Raw genomic sequence first — 24,121 nt, 5'->3', positions numbered from 1 at the left:
TGAACCTTTTCCTGGGGTTAAAAAGAGTACCGGTGCCAGAAGGGGACTAGAACAAAGAAAAAGGAATAAAAAGTCCATTAAGAATTTTGTCTCCCATGTTCCTGCCGCAAAGAGTGGAGCATGAACGCATTGGCTGTGCATCATGTGTGTGGGGATTCAGGTTGGAGTTGCTTCTAATTAGTTTTCCATTTAAATGTGGTGGTTTCTAATTACATCCTGTTAGAAAAAAGTGAAGTTGAAAGCAGGCATCTTTGAGAAAAGCCTGTTTCTGGGGGTACCTTAGTTACAGTTATCTTCTCATATCACTTGCTTTGGCCTCTGTGCATAAGTTACCATTTGTTTTCACTATAGCAGGAAAACCAGCAAATGAAAAGTGAGTCGATTTATAGTCTTTCGACTTGTCCAGGTGTTGATCTTCTGGGTGAGTCCTGACTTGTTCTTGTGAGCAACCTGAGACCAGGGAGCAATTCTGAGATGCCTCTTTGCAGTATCTGCATTGCTCCATATAGAAATGGTGCCTTATCACAAAAGAGGCATATATGTCTATATGTTCCCTTGATTGTTATGCCTACAATCAAGGGAATGTATAGACATATAAGAGAGGGTTTCTGATGGCAGCTGATTGCAGGTGCCGCTTAGTGTCAGGAGTATTTTGTATTCTACAGCGTCCAGCTGATTTCCACACTAGTGTTTGGAGGTGCAACAGATGACAGTTTGACCTGGGCAGATGGAAAGTCTGGCTTGGTTCACATTGGCTGAAATTACTTTTACGACTGTAGCTTTCTAGACCAGGGGTTGCCAGGCAGTTCGGCACAAACTAGAATTAGAATAGAGATTCAGCTTGTCAATTGTATCTGCGAGGGAGTTGCTCCCAGCTCACAAGGGGTAATAACCGTGCAGGGTGAGTGAGAGTTCAGAGGTGGTTGTCCCATTTGGAGGTAGTGATGGTTGCAACGTCCGTCTTCTTTATCTGGTCCGTGCACCCGTCCCCAGTAGAGTTACACATCAGAACAGTCCCAGAAGCCCAACTTCCGAGAGAGGTGGCTATAAACAGAGCAGTGCTAATCTGTAGTCCGAGACCGAGCCTGGTGTTTTCTGCGGCACAGATTTAGGTATGTGGAGCCCATGAGGCGTAGGTCTAGCTGCTGTGCTCTAGACTAATAAGGTCCCCGGTGCCTGCTTGTCTCCTTGTCGCTGTCTGTCTGCACTTGTAGACTGCAGTATCTATTCGACTTTGCTGCAGTGAGACAAGTTTGCTCGCTCTGTATAATGGAACGACGGCGTCCAGGCTTGTTTCAGCCAGGATGGCAGCGTGCTACAAAACTGCTTGGCAGTCTGCTTGTTGGAGGTGCCTCACCTGGCTGCATGACAGGCTGAGACAACAGTGAGGACATGGGGAACAGAGCACTTACCCTCTGCAGAGGTTTTAAGCTCTTGAGGTGCTGATATCCCATATACTGGGTTCATTGCTCTAATTATGGATTCTGGGTTTCTGTCGGTCTCTGTTCCAAGTCGGCACACGCAGCCTCTCTTCTCTTGCCTGGCTATCTCTGCACACTGTATTTCTCCAATGGGAATGGGAGCTTTGTGCCTAAATACTTTTAAAAGTCAGGCTTTTCATCCCTTTCTGCCTTGGTTCCCCATCTGTAAAATGGGAATGATGGCCCTGTTGCACTTCCCAGGGGGACTGCATAACATACTGAGGTGCTCAACTTCTGCAGGTATGGAAGTACTTGGCTTAACTGGCTTTGGCGTTTAGTCTCTCTTATCTGGAATTGCACAGCTCTTCACCTCCTAGAGACGTGCAGAAGACCCTTAGTTCCTGAATAACAGAGTTGTCCAAATCTTCCTAAGAGGCCACTTAAAGGTTAAAATTTAGTCTAAGCAGCTCTTGAGTCATGTTTTTTTCTTTTTTTTTTTTTTTCCCTGCAGCTCTCAATAAGCAAGATTTAATTTATCCTCTGAAAACAAACATGAATATCAAATACCTGCCTCTGCATAATTTATCTTTTCCTGGCCCCTCATACTTCTGTATTTCCCTCTGTGTTCCTTCAAGAGATCCCCCTCCCTCTGCTTTAAGTCCAGGGGTCCCTCACCTGTAGTCTTGAAGCAAGAAATCAATGCTGAAATTTCACAGTCTGTTCCACACGGCTTTGGGCTCCATAAATATTTCAGTTAAAGGTGTCAGTTTCCATTTCAAGCCAATTTTGAGATCAGTTTTCCAAATCCCATCACCCAGTTCCTGTGCCAGGTCTGGATTGGATCTGCTGTCCTGACCTGTCATATGATGGAAAGAAACTTCAAATGCAGGAGGCAAGTATAGGTCTATATTATTGACTTTTCAGAGATTATATTTATCTGGGTTAAGTAGCTGCTTTCATAGAGGCAGGTACTGTGGCAACCTTGCTGATACCTGAATATTTTTCTCCGAGTTTATCAAAATGATTGGCTTACCATATACTATTGCTATGTGTACTGGAAAAATGCTTCCCTTGTTTGGCTGATAGTGCATTTTCAACTCCGGTGCATGTTGAGATGCAAATTTCTTAATAGGGTTTGGGTCGGTATGAAGGATGGTAGAGGGGCTACTGAGACACAGACAGGTCAGGCTCAATCCCTGCTGTGGTACAGACTTTGGGCAAGCTGCAGGTTCAGATTTGGTGCCTCCCTTCCATAGAAATTGGCAGTGATCAGGTGCCTAAATGGATTAATAAATGTAGTGCTTGGTCTCTGTGTTTTGGTCCCCCATGTGTAAAACAGGGATAACAACTCTGCCAAGCCTTGCAGGAGTATTGATAGTAAATACATTAAAATTCTTAACTGCTCAAATACAACAGTTACGGAGGTCATAAAAATACTTAAGGTAGATGGACCGAACGCTGCAGCCAATCTGGAATTTTGCCCTGGTGCTTTAAATAGTGTCAGATTCAATGGGCAGCAGTAATTGCACAGTGTTCAGTTCTCCACTGCTGGATCGTTTTGCATTCATTCACCCACTTAAACTCCTGCTCAGCTGCTCATATTAATACCAGCTTGATTGTCCTTAACCCTTTGGATGCCTCCATTGATTGCAAGAACAGGCATTTCACTTGTGAGACCCGTCTGTTGACTGGACCACCAGGCTATTACAGTTCGGGCTGTTGGGAGAATATGGTTTTCCTGTGCTTTCATTAGTGCTCATCAGTCTCAGTCACCCTTCCCCAGAGTTGGCTCCTGCCTACGATGGAGGCTTGTTCCAGAGGTTCTGAGGCCTGTGCTTTGATTTTCTTTCAGGCTGTTATGGAATACGTCCAGATCTGGTGAATGAAAGTTGGTCTTGTTCACGGTGCTCAGCCAATGCATGGGCAGCGGTAAGCATCCACTCTGGGGGAGACTGAAAAGGGAAATTGTCAGGGGGCGTGGAGGGGGGAATTAACAGGAAGCATCAATACAGGAGGGAATAATGGCAAAAAAATGTCCTGTACCTTGTTGTACCAATATAGTAAATCTCTGAGGGAAGGGTAAGGGTTTCAGGGTGCTCCTTGGATGTACTTGATCTTTGTTTTTCCTATTCCAGGATTGCTGTCTATGTAATCTCAGGGGTGGAGCTCTTCAGATGACCACTGATGGACGGTAGGTACCATGTAGGATGCCTTGTACATGTACTCGGGCACTGATAGCAGCCACTAGCACGAGTCATCTGATTGTTTTATGAGGGGCTGGTGAGGATGCCCAAGTGTGTGACATCTAGGTTTGGCTGTGCTTGCCGTCGCTCTCTAGATGATAGGCAGGACGAGATTGAAAGTCTCTGCTACCTACCCTACTGTCTCTTCTCTCCAAGGCACAGAACACCTTGGAATTCCCTTGTTCTCAAAGGGAGCGCTTTTCGAGGAGAGCTCAGCATCATGCAAGATCAGCTGCCTAATGAAGACAGTTGACTGCAATTGTTCTAGGGCCCTTTATCTTGTGTCACTCCATTAATAACCAGATGGGAATATTATCAGTGCTGCCAACCCCATAAATATGTCCAGACACTATGGAAGGAACAATGGGAGAAATGTCAACTGCCCCCTAGAGTTTACACACTCCATGAATACACCGCAAAAATTCTGAAAATCCAAATAGGGTAGTTTCTGATTTCTTTCATTTATTTCCAGGTGGGTCCATATAATCTGTGCTATCGCTGTCCCAGAGGCCCGTTTTCTCAATGTAATAGAACGTCATCCTGTGGACATCAGTGCTATTCCAGAGCAGAGGTGGAAACTGGTAGGTGTCTTCTCCTGGGTGTTGTTGGAGTGAGAGCAGGGCTTGGTTTTGTCTAGGAGTCCAAAGCAGCCAGGGTTGAAGGAGGTGTTCTCAATGTATTTATCCCTTAAGTGCCCCAGGATGCAGCAACCTATGGATATAGCTGAGAGATTCTACTCTTATTTCAGGGGTTTCACTTTGTCCATTAGGAATGCTTTCCCATGTACATACTCAGTGCACTGCCTCCTGGAGGTCCTCTCTGTCGCGAGGAAATCTGTGGGAAAGATGCTAGCAGAATTCTAGGTAATGGCATATGGTCTAGCCCTATTCCAGGGAGGCTGCAGTGCCTCATTTTGGGGATCACCAGGGGGTGATTGATCAGGGCACTGGATTCCTCTAGCTGGATTCCTCTAGCTGGTTCTTAATGACCTGTCAGTATAGGTGCATTTGCTAGTTAATTGTGCTTTTGGCTTTCTCTAGTGCAGGAATTGGTTTTGGGATGTTGGGAGAGGAAGGTGGTAGGGGAAGGTGAGGTAAGCATTGATGTATTGGGTAGTGTTGATGTATTTGTTAACTGTGCTGCTATTTAGTGCAGGCAGCCAAGCCAAGTCCTGGATGGGAGATTAGGAAGAATCTCTCTCTGCTTTGAGAGTTATTCCTCTATTGTGCAAATGGGTTTTGTACACAAATGTGAATGTAAAAAGCATTCATTATTCAGGTGGAGTGATGGAGCAATGTGATGCGAGGGTGATAAATCCTGCAGCACAGGCTCTTTATGGATTGTCTGACATTTCCAGCATGCATCCTCTTCATTACCAGCACTTGTAACGATGAATTAAAAATCCTTTTACACAGGACTCACTTGTATTGCTTAATGGGGCCTCACAAGGAAACCTTGTGACTTAACTCCTTAAATTCTGCGTGACTGCCCTGCAACTGTGCAGCATCCATCATTGGATCTATGCAACGTCACGTTGTCATAGCGAACTCCAGACTGCTTGGCATAGGTCTGTATGGGAGGACTTCGGGGCAAAGGAAGAGTATGGCACATATGAATTGGGGGTATGGGAGAAGTGACTGCAAATTGTGGGGGTGGGAAAGGATTGGGAAGTCTTTGGCTTGACATTATTTGACCAGATAACCAGTGTTCATGGACTTCTGTGCTGTCCATGGACTTCTGTGCACTAAGACTTTACAAAAGTCCAAATATTTTTTGATTTTTACTAGTGTTTGTCTGAAGTATGTGCAGATACCAGACACAGATCAGTTAGGGCCTTTGGGTGTTCCATCCAGCACCCCAATACAAGAACCCCTTGTTCTGGTCAGTGCTGGAAGCAGGATATGAGATTCAAATGGTCCTATCCAGTACAGGTGTTCCGATATGTTGGTCTATATCAAATCAGCACCCGTAAAAGGAAAGTGGACATGATCAGCAATTGGCTTTTGTTGGCCAGTATAGCCAATAACATCACCAATAAGTGCCGCGTGCAAGCATGCAGACACAGCATGCATGCGGCCAGGAACGCAGCTGGGCAGCTTGGAGAGCTGTGACCAGCTGGTAAGTCAGTTGTGGGAGGAAGGGGTATGGGGGGTGGGGGCGAGGGAGGGAGTGGGGCTGGGGCAGGGGCAGGTGCTGCTCAGCCAGGCCAGGGTTGGGCACAGGATGGAGCTACAAGCAGCTTGTCCGGGGTGGCAGCTCCCCACCACTGTGTGCACCTTGAGGCATAGGCCCATATGCACCCCCAGATTTGTGCTCAGGGCAAGGCCCGGCTGCCCACTGCAGACTTGGGGCCAGAGACTGCACTGGCCTCTACCTGGCGGGGGGGCTAGGCCGGGGCTGCACTTGGGGTGGGCAGCGGTGGTGCTGGGAGAGGGGGCTGCTACAGGGTGGGCTAGAGCCACCCCAAAGTTCACTTTGGCCCTCCCCCCACCCCCAGCGTCTCTGCTGCCCTCCCTGCACCGCCCCCACCCACCCTGAGTGCAGCCCTGGCTCAGCCCCTGCTGGGAAGAGGCCAGTGTATCCCCTGGCCCTGAACTGGCAGCGGGCATCCTGTCCACACCCTGCACACAAATATGGGGAGCACATGCCCCCCACATGCCTCTCCTGGGGGTGCACGCAGCAGTGGAGAGCTGCTCCCCCTCTGCCCTGCTCTGCCCCAGCCCCACTCCCTCCCTCACTGTGAGGGGCCTCAATCTGGCCACACCTCCCACACCCCTCCCCTGCACAGACTTACAGCCAGTTGCTGCTCTCCAAGCTGCTGAGCTGCATATCAGCTGTCGGATCTGTTTGGGTTGATGTGGCTGATTAATACTCGGCCATCGATATTGGTCAAAAAAATCTTTATCTGCACCCCTGCTATCCAGTATTGGGTCAAATCTGTGTTCTGCTGCTGTGACGATCAGACTTTGGTCATGACCCCAGGTAGGGTTGTAACATCAGTGAATGGGGTCACAGGTGTTGGGGGTATGGGTTGGGAGCGAGGGACCATGCTGAAGAAATGGGGTCATAAGTGGGGTCATGCTAAGGAAATGTTTGGGAAGCACTGTTATGGGCATCGAGACTGCTTCTAGGACTTGCCAGACCTGCTGAGTTAGCTGGGTTTGGCATCGCAGGCAAAGGGCAGTTCGGGACTGAAGGCACGTGACTGACCGTGCAATTTCGATCTGAACAGAGCATGGACAGATACGGTTTTAACTGATGTGAAACTCTGCCAGCGCACCTCCAACTCAGTCTGAAGCTCCTGCTAGTCTCAGATGAGGTCTGCACACAAATCTCTGTCAAGGACTCATGCTCTTGCAGTCCTGAACAGTGACCAACAGCCTTGCTGATGTGTCCAGTGGCTTTAATTCCATGAGCGAATGTCCAGCAGGGCCAGAATGCTTTGCCTTTTGTTTCCTTTGTATTTCAGAGGAGGTAAAGGACTTTTCACAGTTAAACAGCCAAATGACCTGTTTGCCAAAGGTCCTCGGCATCTGTAGGTCCCAGAAAAGTCAGCAGGAAGCACGGGTTGTCATAAAACCCCTGAAAGGCCTGGCTTCAGGTACCTCATTTTGAAAGTGTTAGTCCATACGCACCCCTCCCATCTTAATCAGGCTAACCTCTCCCAGTGGCTGCTGGAGGCATAATGTTTAACTTGTGTGTAATATGTGCCAAGATCACACATTGCTCTGCCAGCAGGCACTGTGGAGAGGCTCAGATATCTCTGGACACAGGTGCAGCTCTCAGGCTTCTGACACGATGCCAGCGTCGCCCTACAGATGCCCCTGCAGTCAGGACTAGAGGCAGGCTGTTGGAAGCAGGCTGACACTCAGCCCCATTTACCTCCCACCCCAAAGTGCCATCAGGTTAGTTACTATGCACAGTGATGGTCTGATTGCTACCATCCCTCCTTCTGCTGTGTTCATCCTTAATTGCAAGTGCCATTATAATATATATATGCACACACCAATGATGCCTGATGGAAACAATAATGTGCTGGCAACATTACCACGTACAGTGCAGCTTTATTTTTATAGTCTGTCATAGCAAAGGGAAGGAAAATTATGTTTCAAACTGAAATTTGGAGGGGAATGTTAATGAGCTAAAGAGATTCATGGAGGCTTTGTCCTGGATGGCAGCAGGCAAGGAAGGCAGCCCTCGAATCAGCAGCATGATGAGATTGTATGGGGAGCACTGAAGAATCGTGAGTTAGATGAGCATAGAGGTTTGCTAGATGGGGTACAGCAAGTGGAGCTGGACCCGATGACCTTGTGAGGTCCCTTCCAGCCCCTAATGTCTGTAATGTCTATGAAGTCCCTAGAGGGTTTTGGCAATGAGAAGTTTGTAGCTGAATCTGGAAGCAAAATGGAGCGGCCAGTGGCGTTGTGCAACAGTGGCTTTTTGTAGTCATTTCTCTTTGTACATCAGCAGTGAATGACACAGTATTTTGCATGTGATGGGGACCTCAGAGAGCCATAGAAAAAGGAGAGGAAATGAAGGTTGGTAGCAGAGGAGGCAGCATGATGGCTGCAAATGTTTTGGCAGAGGGCATTGAGGCAGTGGTAGACAGGATTGTGGAGCGGGGATCATGCAGGCCCATGGGTGAGGTGGGAAAGAGGATGAAGAATGATGCAAAGGTTGTAGGTTCTTGTGGTAAATGGACTAAAGTCGCAAAAGGGTTCGGGCAGAAGATCCTTTTAGCCGACACCTTTCTTCCTTAGCTCCACCCTGAAGCTGGAGAAGAGAAGACTCGGAGGGGACTTCAGCGGGGCTGGATCCGATGACCGTAGGGTCCCTTCCAGCCCCTAACAACTATGAAAATATGGGAAGGAGTCGGCACTGATGCAGATGTGGTTTAGGAGCAAGGGGTATCCTCTCTGAATTAGGTCAAAGGACGTGGTCATCATGGGTGACCTGAACTTTCCAGACATCTGCTGGGAAGAGCAGTCAGCCAGGTCTGACTGCTCATGTAGGTTCCTAGCCAGAGTGCAGGACCTCCATCTAACCCAGGGGGTGCACAGCCCCACCGGGGAGACGCCTTGTTGGACCTGGTGCTGGCCACGGGGGATGACCCAGTGAAGGGGCCGCGGGTGCTCAACCACCTGGGTGACAGTGATCATCGCCTGCTGGGATTCACCATCCAGCGCAAGGTGACAAAGGCCGGCAGCAAGGCAGCAGCCCTAGATTTCAGGAGGGCGGACTTGAAGGAACTAAGGAGAATAGGGAAGCACTGAGGTCCTGGAGAGGAGGGGAGCCAGGTGTCCAAGAAGAGCGGTCGCTCCTCAAGGAGACGATCCTCCAAGCCCAAAGGGAGGTAATCCCAACATAGATCAAAGGGGGCAGGAGGGTGCAAAAGCCCCCACGGCTCACCAAAAGCATCCAGGAACATCTCCTAGCTAAAAGGGAGGTGCACACCCAATGGCAGGGAGGGGCCATCCCCAGGGAAGACTACACTGAGGTTGCTTGGGGATGCAGGGGGGGGTCAGGAAGGCCAAGGCAGAGATGGGACTGGGACTAGCTTTCCAGATCAAGGACAACAAGAAGTCCTTTTTTAAATACATAGAGGGCAAAAAGAAGGTATGGGGTAACGTGGGGCCCCTGCAGGACACGCTAGGAGATTTGGTCGTCACACCAGACGACAAAGCTAACCTATTTAATGACTTCTTTGCCTCCATTTTCCTGAACAGGGACCAGATCAGCCTCCACACCAGCCCCCCCTCAGGCCCCAGGGGAGGTGCACCCAGGCCAAGGGTTAGTGAGGAACTAGTCAGGGAACTTGTGGAGGGACTGGATGTATTCAAATCAGCAGGTCCGGATGATCTCCACCCCCGAGTACTGAGGGAATAAGCTGCGGTCATTGCGGGACCCCTGGCATGGCTGTACGAGCCCTCGTGGTGCTCTGGTGTGGTGCCAGAGGACTGGAAGAGGATCAATGTGGTTCCCATCTTCAAAAAGGGGAGGAAGGAGGACCTGGGGAACTATAGGCCAGTTAGTCTTACCTCGATCCTGGGGAAGCTTTTTGAGAGAATTATCCTGGTGCGTGTTCAGAAGGGCCGGGGGGAGATCATGCTTAGGGGCAACCAACACGGGTTCATCAGTGGCAGGTCCTGTCAGACCAACCCGGTGGCCTTCTACGACCAGGTCACCAAATCCGTAGACGCAGGGGGAGCAGTGGACATCGTCTTCCTGGACTTCCGGAAGGCCTTTGACAGTCTCTCACCCCGTTCTCATTCAGAAACTGGGGGCTGTGGCGTAGACACCCGCACAGTCAGATGTGTCACCAACTGGTGGGAGGGCCGCACCCAGAGGGCGGTGGTGACGGGTCATTTTCGACCTGGAGGGATGTGGGCAGTGGGGTCCCGCAGGGCTCGGTCCTCGGGCCTGCACTGTTCAACATCTTCATCGGTGACTTGGACGAGGGGGTAAAAAGCACCTGTTCAAATTCACTAATGACACTAAGATGTGGGGGGATGTGGGCAAGCTAGAAGGGAGGAATAGGCTGCAATCGGACCTAGACAGGTTACAGGGGTGGGCGGATGAGAACAGGATGGGATTCAACACTGACAAGTGCAAGGTGCTGCACCTGGGGAGGAAGAACTGGCACCATCCCTACAGGCTGGGGGACTCCCTTCTCGTCAGTACAGAGGTAGAAAAGGATCTCGGAGTCATCACTGACTCCAAGATGAACGTGGGCCGGCAGTGTGGGGATGTGGTCAGGAAGGCCACCCGCACCTTGTCGTGCATCCACAGATGCATCTCGAGCAGGTCCAGGGAGGTGACCCTCCCCCTCTGTGCGGCACCGGTCAGGCTGCAGCTGGAGGACTGCGTCCAGTTCTGGGCGCCGCACTTCAGGAGGGATGTGGACAGCATGGAGAGGGTCCAGAGGAGGCCACTCGCATGGTCAGGGGGCAGCAGGGCAGGCCGTACGAGGAGAGGCGACGGGACCTGAATCTGTTCAGCCTCCACAAGAGAAGGCTGAGGGGGGATCTAGTGGCCTGTTACAAACTAGTCAGAGGGGACCAGCAGGCACTGGGGAGTCCCTGTTCCCCCGAGCACGACCAGGGTGACCAGGAATAACGGTCACAAGCCGGCAGAGGATAGATTCAGACTAGATATCAGGAGGCGCGACTTCACGGTCAGGGCGGCTAGGATCTGGAACTGACTTCCAAGAGAAGTGGTGCTGGCTCCTACCCTGGGGGTGTTTAAGACAAGGCTTGACAATCACCTTGCTGGGGTCGTTTGACCCCAGTACTCTTTCCTGCCATGGCAGGGTTCAGACTTGATGATCTGCTCAGGTCCCTTCCGACCCTACTAACTATGAAAGTATGCAAGTTGCCTGCTCTTCCCGCTTCCCCAAAACTCACATTAGGCAACAAGGCCATGCCTCTCTTAAAGCACAGACTTCTGTGTTCATCCGAGCACACTCCGTCGTGATGAAGAATGCAGTTTGCATGCTTCCTGATTAATGGCGTATTGCGGGCCTGCATGTGTAAATTATTTATGACGTGGAAATCCAGAATAATTAGCTGTCATCCCTCAGTAGAGTAAATGAATTGTAGTGTTCATCATTCAGGAGACAGTCCATTTCTTACTCTTGGCTATGATCTGATTTTTTGGCGTGCATTAATTCTGAGTGGGTTGGGGTTTTTTTTTCCTCTCCTACCTTAGTCATTCTTTCTCTTCCCACCTCCCCTCCCCTGCCCTCTTGTGAAGCTGTCTGGTGTGTCTTCCCCATAATACAGAGCCGTCACAGCTCTGCCAGTCTCGGGTCTCCCACCTCCAGGTCTTCTGTTCTCGCTCTCCTCCTTCCACCCGTCCTCCAAATGCAACGGTCCCACCACTTATATTTTACTTTGTCCTCTGATCATGTTTGATCTGTCTAAACGTTCCTGTCCTAGAGAGCCGCTCTGCTGCTGGCATGCCGTTAGATGCATGTTAATTGCCTCAGGCTTGAAAGCATATATTTGCTCCCGTGAAAGCTGCTGCCTGATACTCGAGGGTTAATGCTCCCTTGAGAGGCAGTATCGAGCACATTGTATATCAGTGGTTTTCCCTGCTGGTGAGAGAATTAGGTATTGACAGTTTAATAATGAGATCCCATTGCTATTGACTTGCTCTCAGTGCTGTGTTCCTGCTGCATACTTTGCTGCGGTGCTTATCTGGCTTTTGAACATGGTTTACAGAGTGATAAAGGCGTAGCTTATTAAATACCAAAAACCATAGTCAGGGAACACTAAGGGACCGACTTAATCTAACAAAAGCCAGGAAATTCAGAGTAAAAGCTCAGAGCCAAATTCACCCTTGATATAGATAGACGGCCTTTGATTGAGCGACGCTAGAGGTGAATTGGGCTCATTGTGTCCACATGCAGGAGTTTTGCTGATGTGGGGACTTGGCGAGGGGGTGTAGGAGAGAGCAAGGTTTCAGCTCTTCCTTTCTCAGGTCGTGGGGGGGAGAGGAAGGTATTCTTCATGGATAAAGATGGTCTTTTACTGGTCTTGCAGCTCCTTGCACGGTGTTGGCCCTGAGGCATGACAGTATTACAAGTCATATTGAAATGGGAGGCTCTTTGGAGTGATTTGGGAAGAGGTTTGCAGTGCAGCATTCTTTGGTTTTCAATAATCGGAGGAAATAGTTGTCTTATACCGGGAGGCAGGGAGTTGGGACAGTGGAGCCCTGTCTGAGGCTTTACCACTGAGTCAAGGTGCGATGTTCGGCAAGCTGTCCCATTTCTCTACCACTGCGTTGCAGTGGATGTGATATTGTGGCCCTACTGTACAAGTTGGACTGGGAGGTCCCAGGACCTGAGAAGCAAGGTCCTAAGATCCTGCAGAGGATCAAAATAACCTCAATTTAACGAAGATTGAGAAGGGGGAAGAAACCCTGAGACCAATGGTAGAAGCTGCAGGGGAAGGTTCTCGCTTACAGTGAAAACATGAGATCCTGGTGTGCAGATGAGTAGAAGGAAAGGGGAGTGGGGCTAAGAGCGAGATAATTCAGTGGTCTTTAGGAGAGAGTAACCTGAAAACAGAGATGACTGCCTTGTCCCAGCCTCTGCACGTTAGCTTTTGGAAATGATTTCCATCTGTCGATAATAAAAGTTTTATGTAACTGTGTAGGGGGTCACATGCATGCAAACGTGATCTCCCCAGGATTTTATTCATCTGAGAAGTTTCAAACAGCTGCCACTTATTTTAACGAACGACTTTCTAGAGATGGGTTGCTTTTCCAGAGTTATGTGCCGTCCTAGCTCCCAAATGGGAAATCCCATCTTTATTAAGTTACCTCGGTCGGAGGCCCAGGTAGGGTGAAATTCTGTGGTCCACCTGTGCCGGTTTTTCTAGAGGTAAAAACTTACAAACCCAAGCTAAGTGGATTCCCAATGAGCCTGGTTCCCCTTGAAAATTCAGTGGCAGTTCAGTGCTGAAGTGCTTCAGGCAGCTTTGAGGATTTCAGCTGATAAGGTTGATCATCAGTCTGCGTGGAAGTGGGAATCTGGAAGAAAGGGGAGACTGCCACTGGCATGTCAGGCTCGCTCCCAGCACTGTGGGACCAGGGCACACTTGATGCTTAAAGCAGCAATATTTTTTGCCTTGAAAATTTTTCTTCCAGCCACTTGTCTGCCAAGTTTCGGCTGCATACGGATTAAAATGGATGCATGTTACAGATCTCTGGAGAACAGGTGTATAATGGAAGGAGAAGCTTTCTCATAATACTCATAGAGGAATGTTGATAATGTTGCCCACTAGTGAATATGGTCTCAAATTGAATTTGGGAGGACTCTGCTGTCCAACACATGTATGCTGGATTGAATTATTGATAGATGCTGGTAAGACTAAAATGTCGTCATCTTGTTGCTGTTCACCTGGACGGTAGTTCTGTGTCTGCTCTAGCTTCTTGGCTTGGATTCAGAGAAAGGGCAGGTAGTTCAGTAAGCAAGTTGAAAAGGATGTGGCTACCCCTGTGTGTGTGGGCACCCCCTCTTCTGGTTGAGGCCCTTGGGCTCTGCTATATAAATGAGAACAATACAAGGGTAGCTGGATGTCGACGATGCTGAGTAATATCTCTCTGTTGCATTATGTCAACTTGTGTTTCTCTGCAGAAATGCATATACTGTCGGAAGCGGATGAAGAAGGTGTCGGGTGCTTGCATTCAGTGCTCCTATGAGCATTGTTCCACTTCCTTTCACGTGACCTGCGCCCATGCTGCAGGGGTACCCATGGAGCCAGATGATTGGCCCTACGTTGTGTCCATCACTTGCTTCAAACACAAAGCAGCCAACCACAACGTGAGTGTCTTCTGTTTAAAAGCCGCTCCTCTACATCTTTTGATATGACTCACGATCCCTGATCGGTGGCTTTCTTCTGTTCCGTAGATCCAGTTTCGGAGGGAGATATCATTGGGTCAGACAGTGATCACAAAGAACCGGAACGGACTTTACTACAGGTGTAAAGTGATTGGCATGACAACACAGACCTTCTACGAGGTCAACTTTGATGATGGCTCCTACAGTGACAATGTGTATCCAGAAAGCATTACAGTAAGAAGCTCTCTAGACTCCTCTATAATTGCACCACATCCTGTAAAATGCAGTGATACATTCTTGGTACATCATAGGAAAGAACAATAAAGAAAACTGTAATGCATTTTTTATAGGAGATGTAAAAAATAGTGCTAGTTGCATACCCAATACATATGATATTCATATATCTCCTTCAGAATTATGGTTTTATTGATTACCACCTGGATTCCTTTCTTCTACTCATTTTCCAAGACTTGTCGTCAGCATGTGCTGATTGATGACTTTGCACAATGCAGTCCGTTTGTTCTGTCATGTCAGCGATTTGCATATTTTAATCTGAACCATCTCTCTCTTTGTCTGCCCTTTTTGTCAGGGGGAAGCAGATGGCCTGCATGCAGATTTGGTTTCTCACAGTAAACAGGTCATAGGAAATGTATTGAGTAGCTGGGACTAGGAGTTTAGGTGCCATCCACAGTTTTGCCACTGATTCACCATGCAATACTAGCCAAGTCATTCACCCTCCCTTTTCCGGCAGAATTGTGTGATTGGTGCAAGCACGTGTCCATTGTCTTTCTAACTTTTCTTTTCTGTGTTGTCTTCAGAGCAGAGACTGCATCCAAAAGGGCCCCCCTCCAGAGGGTGAGGTGGTTCAGCTACAGTGGACTGATGGAATTGTCTGTAAGGCCAAGTTCATCGCAGCCCAGATCAGTCAGATATATCAGGTAAATAGGGAGGAGTTCAAACACCTCCCATCCCCGTCTACCTCCCATGCTGGCTGGTCCTTCTGTGTACTGGAGAATTTATACCTCGTAGGTACAAAAGGCTTATTGTGTTTCTGAAGATGCAGTGTGGCTTTCTGGGGATTTACATTCCCTTGGGTCTTACAGGATCTGTAATGCTAATGTATAGAGCAGGATGAAGGATTTTGTTCCAGAACATGGACGCACATATGCACAAACACAGCCTCCTTGTGTCCAGATTTGTGTCACTCGTGTCTGCCCTTAACAGTAGTATAACTAAGGTTGGGGGCCTGGGGCAGTAGAGGCAACTGCTCTGGGCACCAACTTGTGGGGGAGGGCACATGAAAAAATGTGACTGCTACTGGCAGGTCGCCTGTTCCCAATTACAGCAGCACCTGGAAGTTGTCACTTGTGCTTTGTCCCAGGCACCTGGCTGTGTCCCTACATTGCTGGCCCTTCGAGATGTACAGTGAGCTCTTTGGGCACCTGTACACAAGCAGCGAGCCTGCTCTGATGCACTGTAATTACAGTGCATCGAAGCAGGCTTAGTTAATCGAGTCAGCTGGAGCGTGGTAATTACTGCTCTCAGCATCATGTACATCAGCATCCCCATGCTCAAAAATGGTGGTGGGGGTGCTTTAACTAAAGCTCATCAAACAAGCTTTAGTAAGCCCCTGTGCTGCCGTTTTTAAGTGCAGGTTATGCTGATACATGAGATGCTTTGGGCGCTTTAATTAAAGCAGCTCTGTGAGCTACTCTGATGACAGCACCGCCATCCCTCCTAACTCCTTCCTGGAGTACTTAACATAAAGGCTCTTACATTTTCAGCTTTTCTCTCAGATGGAAATGTTTGTGCAGGTGGTTCATCGCCATGCAGTGACTGATATCCATAATGAGGGAACGGTTAGTAACCATCAAATGATTTGTTAGTGTCCACAGAGGATTTTTTAGCACAAAGTAACATTCCTTCTAAAGGTAGAGAGTTCTACTAAAACTAAAATAAATCATTGATTTCAAGAGGCCCTGGTCTCTGGAAACTGCTTTGATTAGAAATTGAACCCTTCCTCTGTCCCTTTTGCAAATAGTTTCTGACAGAGGGTTCGCCAGTGCCAAGGAGTTTGTAATGGAAGAAAGTCCCTAACAGAGAGGACTTTCTGAAGGGTGAGACCACTACTATCCACTGGGGGAATATATAATTGGGAACTGAATGGCTCAGGATTGTTAATGGGATTATATAAGGCATCAGTTCACTTCTGACCCAGGTCAAAAGTGATATGATACCACCAGCATCTGGTAGCTGTCTGATGGCCCATGTTAAATTAACTTGTGACCTGCAGCTCCTAGTGGACGGGTAGTTACATAATTAAAACCCTCTTGGGAGTTTAAGTGGAGGTCAGGATAGGAAGGACTTGGAGGGCTCCTATACACATGCAGGGAGGCTGCTCCAATGCTCATTCCATAAGCTTTAGTGAAAGCACCCCCGCCAGTCTTTTTCATTGCGGGGACATTGATACACGATGCTCTGGGCGCTTTAATTAGCACAGCTCTCTGAGCCGTGCTAATTAAAGCGGCCCTGCCTCCCGGAGCACATCTGTAAATGCCCAGAGAGACTACTCTTGCCCTGGAAATTCTCTTCAGTCACGGAAGGTAAATGGGCAGAGCAGCTTGTGGGAACATTTTCTCTGCTGTCTTCTCTCTTACATGTTCTCTAGTGATAACTGGATGCCTTTAAGTCTCCAGTTTTGTCATCCACGTTGTCTCCCTCCCTTTCTGGTAGAGACCAGAATCAGCTAGTTTTGTCATTTAAAAGGCTGTGTGCTGGGCCAGCTCCTTTGTTTGGGGCCCTGTTCCCCATATGAGGGTTTTGTTGGTAGAATACCAGTAATTACCAGCGAAGGAGGAATGGACTGCGATACATGCACGGCGCTGGTATTTCAGCAGTAGAGAGTCTACAAAACGCAGCATGTTCATTTGACTACCTCTAGGCTAAGGGGTCTGCAAAAGCTTTAGAAATCCCAAGGATTTGGGGAAGGTATCAGGTGTTCCCTGTACGCTTCCATTTAAATTAACACCTGTTGCAGTATAAAAAGAACCGTTGTGTGATACACGTTGGTGCCTCTGAGCTACTGTAAAAAGGGCAGGGAAAACCATTCTTTGCTTTTTGTTCAAAGGAAGGATCTACCATACACTAAACTCCACTCACTCTAGGAACAAAATGCCCAAGGCCTTGACTTGCGAGCAGAAGAGCATAGTAATCCGGCTTTGCACAATAATGATCTCCTTGATATGATGAATCTTAACTGCTGCAAGGGGAACATAATCTGATTTAACCTGCATTTTAAATAAATTTAACTTTTGTATCACTCCATGGAAGATCTATTTTTCGTCTGTGATTTCTGATTAAATCAGAATGTAGGGATTTGACATTGATCGTGTAGAATAACATTGAAGGCTAAACGGTTGAAAATAAGCAATGCCATTGCCAGCACTAAATGAGAGAAAAACGTGCTTTTTGCATCTCCTGTAGTTACCTGCAAGCAGAGAGAAATAGCTTTGAAAAGTCATTTCAGACTAGTTTCCTGTTTCATACTATCCTTCGCTTAATTGTGCCTTATTTTTTGTCCACTTTAGAATTGGATTAAACTAAACCCTACCAATGCACTTATAACATGGAATAAGTGTATCCACACATTGAGGTAGTGCGGGATAGCTTTTGTGGCTTAAATTCACCTTCCTTTCCCCCCGCCCTCCTCTCCCCATCTTATTTTGCAGTGGCTTCACTGTACAGCCAGCCACTAAGTCCAGGCTTTGCACGTTAGATTTAGAGGTTGAGTTTGTAAGTGCTGACCCCAAAATTTATCTTTAAACTTCCTCTGGGTGTTCATGGAGTGGAAGATTAAAGTCTGCTTATAACTCACTCCTTTGCATATAACTGTTACAGCTGACGCATGGTTCTTGATTCGAGAAGCTCAGTGGTTATTGCATATCTGACAAGTCACAACATCGGTGCACAGTGTGGGGCCACGGATAGGGGAGTTCAGAACATGGTTTCTTTCTGTTCACTGAGTTTTTCCAATTTAACCCAGCCTGTACCTTTCTCTTAAATGGTGCTGCATGTGGTTCTACATTATTTAGGAGGGTAGAGTCTGGAGCAAAGGAAGCAAGAGGCTTCGAACACTTTATCATGTAAAACTTTACATGCTCGTTCTGATGAATAAACATCCCTTGTTGCATAATTCATGATATAATCAGTGCTCAGAGAGGTTTGGGGTGAGGAGTTGATGCCATTTGGTAATACCTGACTGATTGTTATTGCTTGTTAAAACAGAAATGTATTTTGGTGGCTGGCATTGTTTCATTTTGGCTTGTGTAAAACTTGCCTCATCTCAGGAGGAGAACGGGCTCTAATGAGACTATCTCAAGGGCATTACAGGACAGCTAAGTATGTGGTTCCTTTAATAGTTCCCAATAATATTACAATGTCCATTGGAGAGTTTTGAAGAAAGGGTGAGAAAATTCAGAGCTTGGGAGATATTCAGAGATATTGGGAGATATAGTCAATGGTGAAGCCAGTCAGGTGGTGATGGCTTTTCTTCTCTCCGCAGGTGGAGTTTGAAGATGGTTCCCAGCTGATGGTAAAGCGTGGTGATATTTACACCTTGGAGGAAGAGCTTCCCAAGAGAGTAAAATCCCGCTTGGTAAGTATTGAAGCAGCAAAATAAAATAACTTCTGCTCTCAGAGGCTCAGTCAGTTTGAAAAGCAAGGCCCAGCTTTTGTAAGATGCCAGTTCATTCACAAACAGCCTCGAGTTTTACAGTTATTCATTAAGATGTTTGAAACGGTTTTAAACAGTTCCTTTTCTGCATATTAAGACACCGTACCTAGATGAGAGATCCCGGTCATGTTAGGAGACCAATCACACAAACTTTGTCATGGAAATCCTGCAACTTCAGAGTAATCAGTTGAGATGGACCTCAGTCCACTGGTGTCTGGGAAGCTGGTCGGTTAAACTGGGACAAACCGCTGCTCTTACCAGTTGCAAGCTATTCAAAGGACTTTGACTGTGGATGTGGAACACGGGGCCCATTTGTTTGAATTCTCACCCAAAAGACCAATACATAATTAACTGCATGGAAGTGAATTAACCTGCAGATTAGGAAGGTCTGCATTGAGATTCCGTAGAAATGGAGTCTGTGGATGTAGGGACACACACTCCATCCTGTCCCCGATTTTCTTGTTTGACCTTTAAGGCCATCACTTCCAGCCAGAACGTGAGTTCAGATACCCAATCCTGTGGAAAGCATACAGCAGCTTGCTTTGTTCTAGATGGCTGTAATGTCGACTGTTTCCTCCTGAAGGCAGAAGTGTGGAATTGAGCTTTGGAAAGATTAAACTGAAAATAAAATGAGGTGCATTGGTATTGCCAGACCAAGTCAGTCCCATTGCCCACAGGGTTCCATGCGTGTCAGTGGCTACTAATAGGTGGTTAGAGAAGTGGCACAAAAAGCCTCTCAGCCCCATGATGGAAAAGTAGGTGGAATAACCTGACAGTGGGAATGTCGGAGGAATCTGTTACCAGTTATTAGCTGGTGAGCGCCATGGAAGATTGAAGGGTTGTTTTTTGTTTTTTTTTAAACCACTTCTGAAAATCCTTTTGTTCTCCCAGTGTAACTCAGGATGTTCTCGTTATCCCTGTAAACGTCTCATCCTTTTTGAATCCTCGTGATCTCAATGAGATGTTAGGGCAGCAGGCTCCAAGTTGAGTCATGCTTTGTGTAATTTAGTCATCTGTTCTCTCTCCTTTAAAAAACCCTGTCAGTTCTGGAGGCAGGGGCAACGCCGATGTTGCACTTTTGAGGGTTCACATTTTTTCCTGGCCAGAGCCCTGCCTTTACGCAAAGCTCCTGAGTGACTTTGCACGGTGAGATGGGGTGTGGTGGGGTTGTCACGCTGATTGGTGCTGACCTTCAGGCATTGTAACGAAGAGAGGAGAGGCATGCAATTAAAAAGTGAATAACTCATCTGCCTGGAAACTTCTGACTTGGTTACATACCTCCTGTCCCAGAGATGCTAGGAAGGGTCCTATGGGAGTGGCGCACATAGTGCATTAACACAGAAGAGTTGGATGAAGGAAGGAAGCCATCGGAAACTAATGATATTTTTCTCTCCCCTGAGAATATAAGAGCTGGCGAGTGGATAGTGGCATGATTCTGAGAGCGGCCCTCCCCAAGCTGTCTCCTTGTGACGTGGGAAGTGAAAGAGAAGCTTCAGTTTTCTGGGTGATTTGTTCTAGGAAGGAGCAGAAAAAGCAGGGGCACAGTGAGCCCTGGATATGCGGGGCAGGAGCTAGAGTGGAAGAGACCCAACTCTAGGAAGGAGGCAGACTCAATGGTTCCTCTAAGCCCAGCAACTTCCTCTGAGCTGGTTGCTGTGTTCGCCAGACTTTGCTGGTTCTCCAGCATGCACGTAGCAAAACACTGGCTTCTGGTTACCCAGGCGGTTTTGTGAAACGAGCACCCTGGGCAGCTGATGCCATTCGCTCTTTTGTTGCTTAGCTCTAACCATTGTCCTTTCCTGTCTCCTGTAGTCTCTCAGCACTGGGGCTCCAAAGGAAGAGATGTTTTCAGGAGATGAAGTGAAGGCAGCCAAGCGCCCCCGGGTCGGCAATTCCAGGAATCCCGAGGACTATGGACAGAATCCGGATTACCTGGCCTTCATGGAGACCCTGCTGCAGACACAGTACCAGCCAGGAACTCAGAGCAACATGTTTTAATTAAAAGAAAAAAAAGGAAAAGAAAAAGCCCTTTTCAACCTTACGGAAAAATAATCAGGAAACTGTGGAACAAAAGGCCAGCCCTGTGCAATAGCCTGCTGTGAATTCCTCTCATCTGCTCTTGGTTGGGACTACAAGATGATCGTGTCTGGCTACAGGCTACCTCTACTCTGCTAGACACATTGCTGACCAATAAATAGGGAGCTCGAAACTCCGTCGGACAGCATTTCACATGGAGACTTCGGAAGCGTGCGCTCGTGGAGCTTTGCACCGGGCTCCTTTTTTTTTTTTTTTTTTTTTTTTTTTTTTTAAGGGTTGGAAGGGGTTAACATTGCAAGATGAAATGACTCAGATTTTTAAACCATGTCAAACTCTTTTTGTCTTTGAAAGGTGCTATTTCACTGACTACTGAAGCAGCCTTTGGAATTGTGATTTCTGTACATATGAATCACCTTTGTGATGTTTTCTATAAATGAGCATTATTAAAAAAAGGAAAAAAAGAAAAAAATGCAAACAAAAACAAATAAAAAGAATAAATAGGGAGATGACAATTTCCGCAGATCACTTTTCTAGACAGTGGCTTTAAAACAGGAGAAAAAAAAAGTCATTTTCTTTTCCCTTCCCCCTGTGACAGAAATGTGGTAAATGGCAATGGGGAGAGTGAATAAGAGCAGGCATCCTGGGAAGCTTTTCTTTTTCTTTTTCTTTTCCTTTTCTTTTGTTTCAAGAACCGTTTTGTTTTGTCGTTTTGGAGGAGTGGGGAAAGAAATGTCTCATAGCTGGAATGTTTTGGCAGCAGATTGCTACGGATAGATGATGGATGCGTGCGTTTCTGCCCTGTCTTTGGGAAGGGGCAACCAGCGGGGCATTGGTTTCTTATACCCCAACCTGCTTTTGTTGCGTCTCTCTCATTTCCTTTCCCCACCGTTGCAGGCACTGTTACTCTCCAGCCTCCAATGTGCATGGCTTGTGGCTCATGCCTTCACCGAGCTGGCAGGTGTTGTGTTGCTCCATGTGTTTGGTCCTTTAGGAACCCCCACCTTGCCCCAGCACAGACTGGGCTGCATGGGGATTGTTCTGGCTCCTTGGGGGGGGTCTGGGTAACCACAGACCCCCATAGGAGCTATGTTTTCTTTTGTTCCTCCTCTGTTTTTGGGCTGTGCTGCTTACCAGTGCAAGAATCATTCCTTGACAGAAGCCTTGGAGGGGTGTGTGTGTGTGTGTGTGTATATATATATTTTTTTCCCATTAAAGAAGAAATTCCCCAAACACCTTTGATTGTTGTGACATCTTTTACCTAGATAAGAAGTGAGCCTTTGAGATGCTCCTGCGGAAGCGGATGGAGAGCCTGGCACTTGTTCGGGCTCAGTTTGTTAAGTATTAAATGAGTATTAAAGATGGAAACCTTAAAATATTGTGTGGGCAGCACCCACTCAAGCGCTTTGATCACCTCCTGTAGAGCTGTACAGTATTGTGTAAAGGACCTGATGCAAAGCCCCTGAAGCTGGTGGAGTAGCTACCATTGACTTCCGCAGGGTTTGGATCTGGTTTGAAGTCAAGAAAAAATGTAGGCTTAGTGTGGAACGGCAAGGAAGGTGAGGCTTCTGGAGCATGGGGGCTGGTGGGGGGCACGGTACTTGTATGGCACCCTTCAAACCCACCCACCTGAATGCTGTGGCTTGTCAGCAGAGCTATCCAGGAGATGTGTCCTCAGCAACCTTTTCACTCGAGTCCCAAAAAATAATGCACGGGGGGAAGAACCACGTTTTCTCATTGAGCCCCTTTGCAACGTGGACAGTGTGTTTTGGGGCGGGGGGTGATTTGTAAAGTGGCTGTATATTCAGAAAGTTATTTAGGAGAGGAAGGGAAGATGTGGGAATAATTTGGGACTAACAGATGGTAGATTAGCATTTTAAGAGACTAGATGGATGTTCAAATGTCTCTGTGAGAGAATGGAAAAAGTCCCTCCTCTTCTGGGGGAATTGGAATCCCTTTCACTTCTTGCTGCCTTGAGAACCCTTTTTTTTTTCTTTTTTCTTTTCTTTGATGTATTTTATTTAAAAAAAAGAAAGAAAGAAGGAAAGAAAAGATGGTTTGAAATCCTTTAGGTTGTTTTAAGTTTTCAATTTCTCCAAATAAATCTTATCTCAAAAAAAACAAAAAAGGAAATGAATGGCCTGAGGTTGATTTTATAAAATATACTTTAAAAAAAAAAAAAAAAAAAGAAAAAGAAAAGAAAAAAAAAAGATGGCGAGTATCTTAAAAGCCTCCGTTCGTACATCATTTTGGTGGGAAGAAGAAGAATTAGAACCTAGAGCCCCTTTCCTTTATTTGCTGCTGCACCTCTATAGCAATTACTCTACACAGCTGTCTCTTGTTGGCTGGGTAATGATTTAAGGGATAATTTGCTTGTATAAAAGAAAAAGGATGTTTTAATGGTGGCGAGGCCACAGAGAAATATTTAAAACAACTGAAAGAGAATTTAAACAGCAGAGGATTCATTTTTGGAATGGGGTTGGGGTGGGGGGGATTGGGTGGCTGTGAGCAATAGGGGGGAGGGGGGAAATTTCCTCTGCATGTTAAGGTCCTGACTGAAATAGCACCATTACTGTATTCATATGTAGTACCTTTTTAAATACTATTTATATTGTAAAAACGCAAAAAGTGTGTTTCCCTGTCCCCATATTCAGATGCTGAGTTATGTTTAACGTGAATCTGGAAATGTAGAATGCCCTTCCTTGTTGCTGGGATTTTCCTTTTTGTTTTATTTTTGAAGTCCTTCCCCCCTCCCCCCACTTTTTTCTCTTTTTTTTTTCCATTTTGGTTTAGAAATGACTTGTGCAGATTAACTATGATGACCATGTTGAAGGCTGCGGTGCATCAGCCTATGAAAAAGAAATAGGAAATGCATATTTTCCTTCCCCCTCCTTTCCCCGTTCCCAGTGAAATATATTTGTAAGTGTCTGATTATGTGCTATAAAATATTGATTTTTTTTTTCCTCTTAGATTAAGGATGTGATGTATTTTTTGCATATTTTTTTTCTCTGCCTCTAGGTTCATAATGAATTAAAGGCTGTTGAGCACTTCGGAATTACAATGTTTGGGGGGTTGCAGTCTCTTCATTTCTAAGTTCAAACCTGTGGAGAGAGGAAGAAAATCTCCCGGGCTAGTGTGGTTGGTGGGAACTGACTGATGTGAAGGGGAGCCTGGTGAATAGGCGTACAGTTTGCTCCTTTGCTCTCCGAAGTGTTTAGGAAAAGAGGTCTTTGCCCTCCGCGTCTTACAGTACAGGATTGCCACTGGTACTATTGGATTGATGCTATGAGAGCACAGGTTCACTATCTCATGTACTGCCAGTTGCCTTTTATTATTAGGAATCCGC

General features: G+C 47.0%; 1 protein-coding gene across 2 annotated transcripts in view; it reads left to right on the top strand.

The window, feature by feature from the left end:
* Nucleotides 1–23,836, top strand: part of KDM4B (lysine demethylase 4B) — a 152,370-nt gene extending 128,534 nt beyond the window's left edge. For both annotated transcript variants that reach the window (XM_090028106.1, XM_090028105.1), the window contains 8 exons: nucleotides 3,274–3,350; nucleotides 3,557–3,612; nucleotides 4,137–4,245; nucleotides 13,806–13,991; nucleotides 14,079–14,243; nucleotides 14,828–14,947; nucleotides 18,571–18,663; nucleotides 20,554–23,836. In XM_090028106.1, coding sequence (XP_089884232.1) covers nucleotides 3,274–3,350; nucleotides 3,557–3,612; nucleotides 4,137–4,245; nucleotides 13,806–13,991; nucleotides 14,079–14,243; nucleotides 14,828–14,947; nucleotides 18,571–18,663; nucleotides 20,554–20,739 — 992 coding nt within the window. In that variant the 3' untranslated portion in view covers nucleotides 20,740–23,836. The remainder of the gene's footprint in view (nucleotides 1–3,273; nucleotides 3,351–3,556; nucleotides 3,613–4,136; nucleotides 4,246–13,805; nucleotides 13,992–14,078; nucleotides 14,244–14,827; nucleotides 14,948–18,570; nucleotides 18,664–20,553) is intronic.
* The last annotated feature ends 285 nt before the right edge of the window (nucleotides 23,837–24,121 follow it).

The sequence above is a fragment of the Crocodylus siamensis genome, chromosome 14 (genome assembly GCF_052110815.1).
Source record: "Crocodylus siamensis isolate JL-2025a chromosome 14, ASM5211081v1, whole genome shotgun sequence".
Taxonomy (NCBI): Eukaryota; Metazoa; Chordata; order Crocodylia; family Crocodylidae; genus Crocodylus; species Crocodylus siamensis.
This window is presented reverse-complemented; position numbering and strand designations above follow the sequence as displayed.